Genomic DNA, 4,669 nt, shown 5'->3' with positions numbered 1-4,669 from the left:
AGGTAAGGGAAGGGAAGGGAAGGGAAGGGAAGGGACTTTTTATCTGCTTTGAATGTTAGGCAGTTATTCTGTAAGAGATGTGATGTGCTGCTGTAAACCCACCTATTAGGAGTAATGTATCAGGAGGTTAACACTCAGCACAAAAAGAGATCATGTCCTCAGCCACCCAGAATATGATAGTTGTTCTCAAGCCTCCTTCTCAGCTGTGGAGCATCACTGTAAAAGTCCTCCCAAATTCAATTAGATTCCCTTTATTCCTTGGTGGTTTTTCCTGCCATGTCCTTTTTAAGCATATGTTTATTCCATCCTTCATATTTCATTTGTATACCCTTTTAACTTTCAGATATATACTTGAAACTCAGATGTATGTGAAACTGAAGAAGTAAACTTTCAAACCACTTTCCATTGCCATGTGAAAAAATTTAAGCCCCTTTTATTACAGTACAGTTTGGTAAAACTAGATGAATTAATTTTAAATGAGCAAAAGAGTAAGCCATAAAAAGTAATCTTTTTACATCTAAATATATTTTCAAAGGAGCTAAATTAAAGAGCTATTTTTTGTTAGATGGTACAATATATATTAAAAGCCAATTTGTTTTCCTGTGAAAGTGTGAGTTTGACCAGTTAGTATTTTTCAAACCAAATATGTTAAGAAGTTTCCTTTGTTTTGTTACTCATTTTGCCCTTGCTTTATCTGTAACATTTTTTATGCTTTCACCAGCTATATCTTTTATTGTGATTTTCATTTTCTTTCACCTTGTTGATAGAAATTTCTTCAAGGTCTTTCCTTCTCATACACACACACACACACACAAAACATCACTTCTAAATCATCTGGGGGCACCTAGACTTCTCACTAGTTTTTCTGAAACATTCAAGTTTTTACATTAATAACTGCAGATTAAGGTGAGAACACTTTTTTAAAAGCATTGTAATAAAAGATAAATTATAATTCACTTATATTGGAAAATGGGTGGCAACAAAAGTGTGGACATATTTGAGCAGAATTTGAAGAGATTAAGCTTCAAATTTTAGCTGCAACAAAGGACAAAGAATAAAGACTAATCGAAGGATGTTCCTTGTGTTTAGAGATGTGAAGTAAGTGGATGGAGCACAAAAACAGAAATAGAATTATGAAGTTAAATATTGTGTAAACCTTCGGGTTTATCTTAGATAAAACATGGAAATCACTCTTTGGGGCTCTTTGTCAGAACCATCATGCGACTTCCTTTATTTCCCATCAGTTACCCAGTATGGGGAAATAACACGTTGTACAATAGAAATGAGCTATAAATGGTAGGATTTTAGGTCACAGAGGAGAAAACAGAAAAGTCGTGTTCAGGTGGTTGGGAGTAGATTTAATCTATTCTTCAAACCCCATGGCACCAGATCTGCACCACTGTTTCTAATCCACTCGGTAAACCCTTATAGATGAAAATTACCTGTAATTGAATTGATTATCTTCTGAGGTGCTCCATTTCATTCTTTTGGTATCCAATGTGTAAGTGGCTTTCAACTAAATATTTAATTATTAGCTATTTTCAACAAATATTGATTGGCCGAGCACCTTTCTCTGTCCTAAGGATTGTTGGGAATGTAAACAAAGAGAACAAAGAGCTTATTTCCTTTGTCAATGACTTAGAGACTCTTCTACAGAGCTTTATGCAGAATAAAATCTGAACTTTTTTTTTTTTGATTGACAGGTTACTATTAGTGGACATTGAAAAAGATTTCTGAAGCATAAAAATTATCAAGTCATAGTCTACTCACTTTATCTCTTTATTTAAAAGTCCTAATGTTTATTTGTTCAAAGTTAGCAGCTTCCCTCACGCTAACTTTTCTGTGTTCCTTGAGGACCAGTTCGTCTCCAGTCAGCATGAGACCACATACGAATATATAAAAGATTTTTTTAAATGGAAATGCTTACCCATCTTCTCTCAGTGACTCACTTTGATCAATAATTTTTTAAATTGTTGGGGATGGGGTCATCCTCCGAAGTGTTCACAGTTCATATCCAACTACAGAAGATACTGGAGGATTATAAACTCTGCTTTAAGAGCTTCATCTTCTCTTATAGAGTTTGGTCTCATTCTCTGGTAAACTAGCAGCCCCAGGTACCTCACAAATTGACTAACTTTATTAAAGCCCAGCCTTTCCTTTTAATTCTTATCACAGTTGGAGTTATCACTGACTAGAGAGATTCATTCTGATTAGATTCTTAATCAGAATAAAAACAATTAATCAGAAAATAGATTCATACTTCTCTAGGGAATAGCTTTATTCTCAAACTATTTTTAAACACCAAATGCCAGAACAGATGCTTGAAAATAGAGCTTACCGTTTACTTACTAAATTACCAGTGTTTGAGGGAGTATTTTTTTTTAGGCAAAAAAATATCTTTGCTTTTGAAACCAATGCTTAAAAACCTTTTGGTCACTGCTATTGCATTTCTTATGTTCACATTTAACAGGGAGAACCTGGTGCGATGGGGCTGCCGGGACTAGAAGGATTTCCAGGTATAAAGGTAAGTATAGGGGTTAAAAAAAATGCATCCACTCATTCAACATTCAGAAATGTTTACTGAGCACCTCCTATTATACCAGGAACTGCTGTACGTTTGGGAATATAAGAGGGAACAAACCAGACAAAAATCTCTGCCCTCATGGAATTTGTATTCTAAGAAGCGGATACAGAAACTAAATGAATAAACACAAATAACTAAATAACGTTGTTGGTAAGTGCTATGGGAAGAAAGAAAAAGTAGAGCAGGTTAAAGAGCATCAGGAGTGCTGAAGGGGAGTGTGGTGATTTTTAAATAGGGTGATCTGAGAAGACAGGATCTAAGCAAAGACTTGAAAGAGAATGTTCCAGGCAAGAGGAATATGTTCTGGAGATCTGATGTATAACATGGTGATGATTGGTGACAATACTGTACTGTATACTTGAAACTTGCTAAGTGTTCTCACCACACACACACACACACACACACACACACACACACACACTGGTGGCTATGTGAGGTGATAAAGATGTTAATTAGCTTGATTATGGTAATTATTTCACAGTATATACATATATCAAATCATCAAGTGGTACCTGTTAAATATATACAATTTTTTTTTAAAAAAGGAAACAGTAGGTCTATATGCCCTGAGACATGAACTTTTCTGCTACATCCAAGGAGACGAAGGCAGTGAGTGAGGGGAGTGTGGTGGGAGATGAGGTTAGAGAGGTAGAGGTGGAGGTAAGGAATAGCCCTGTCATGGAGTCATGCAAAGCAATGCCTTTTAAAATATGGCCAGTAGAGAACCAATGCCAGTCTACAAACTCTTTGTTGTGGGTTTGATGGCAAGATAAGTGCAGAGATTGAGAGTAAGCCTTTAAAAACTTGTCTGAATTTGATTTCGCCATGATATCCAAACTATGTGATCAGTAGACTCATCTTGATTCATGATGTCTTAGAAAATAAATAAGTAAATCTGCTCCTTCACCACAAGTAGTTTGAGTAGATTAATAAAGAGGCTTATTAACTATTGTCAGGACTTTATCCTTCACTCTGAGTAAAATACGGAGCCAGTGGTGGTTTCAAAGTAGAAAGTGACAGGGCCTACAGCTAGGGAGCAAGGGTAGAAGCAGGGAAGATGCTTAGAAGACAATTCCTATAATACAAGTGGGAGTGATGTTAGCAGAGATCAGAGTAGAAATGGTGGAGGCAGTGAGAAGTGGCTAGATTCTGGATATGTTGTGGTGGCAGAGAGCACAGGATTTTCTGATTGATTAGACATGGGTATGGAAGAATAAAGAAGAATCAAGGATGACTCCAAGATTTTTGACCTCATCAACTGGCATGATGGAGTGGTCAGCAACAGAATTGAGTAAAACTATAGGCTGAGCCTGTTTGGAAAGGATGAGAATGATCGGGAATTTAATTTTAGACATGAGGCCGAATTTGGAAGTATTTGTTAGATAGCAAAGTGGAGGTATTGTCTAGGCAGTATGATATAAAAGTATGGAGTTTAAAAATAAACTCTAAGTAGAGATATAAATTTGGTTGTCCTAAGCATATAGATACTATTTTGAAGTCAGGAGACTGGATGTGATCACCAAAGGAATGACATTAGACTTTTTGAAAAGAGAAGAGGATCAAGGACTATGCCTGGAGCACGTTAAGAGATCAGAAAGAAAAGGAGGAACCAGCGAGGGAGACTAAGATAAAGCAACTGAGGAGGTAGAAGGGGAACTAGGTGCCCTGGAAACCAAGCACAAATAATGTATCAAGGAGAAAGAAGTGATCACCTTTCTCAAAAACTGCAGATAGGTCAAGTATGGTAGGGATGGGGTCAAGTAGGATGATCAAATATTGGCCATTGGATTTAGCAATATAGAGCTTGTGTATCATCAGAGTAATTATTACAAATTCACTGTATTGGTAGGAGCAACTGCTGGACTTGAATGGGCTTAAAAGAGAATAAGAAAAAAAATTAGAGATAGCAAATAGAGTATAAACAATGTTCAAGGAGTTTCGCTGAAAGGAATGCAAAGAAATGTGCCATTGGCTACTGGAGGAAGTAAGGCAAGGTTTTATAAAATAGATTTTAAGACCATAAAAATACGAGAATGTTTCTTATGCTAAAGGGATGATCCAATAGAAAATGGGGGGAATGATATA

The 4,669-nt window shown here is 36.3% G+C and overlaps 1 protein-coding gene across 1 annotated transcript in view; it reads left to right on the top strand.

The window, feature by feature from the left end:
- The window catches only part of COL19A1 (collagen type XIX alpha 1 chain), a 279,851-nt gene that overhangs the window by 247,701 nt on the left and 27,481 nt on the right, over nt 1–4,669 (top strand). The window contains exon 40 of the mRNA XM_006926816.1: nt 2,471–2,524. Within this exon, the coding sequence (XP_006926878.1) occupies nt 2,471–2,524 (54 nt within the window). The remainder of the gene's footprint in view (nt 1–2,470; nt 2,525–4,669) is intronic.

This window comes from Pteropus alecto, unplaced genomic scaffold (genome assembly GCF_000325575.1).
Source record: "Pteropus alecto unplaced genomic scaffold, ASM32557v1 scaffold7, whole genome shotgun sequence".
Classification (NCBI taxonomy): domain Eukaryota; kingdom Metazoa; phylum Chordata; class Mammalia; order Chiroptera; family Pteropodidae; genus Pteropus; species Pteropus alecto.
Note: the sequence above shows the minus strand (reverse complement) of the source record. Positions and strands in the feature narration are given on the sequence as shown.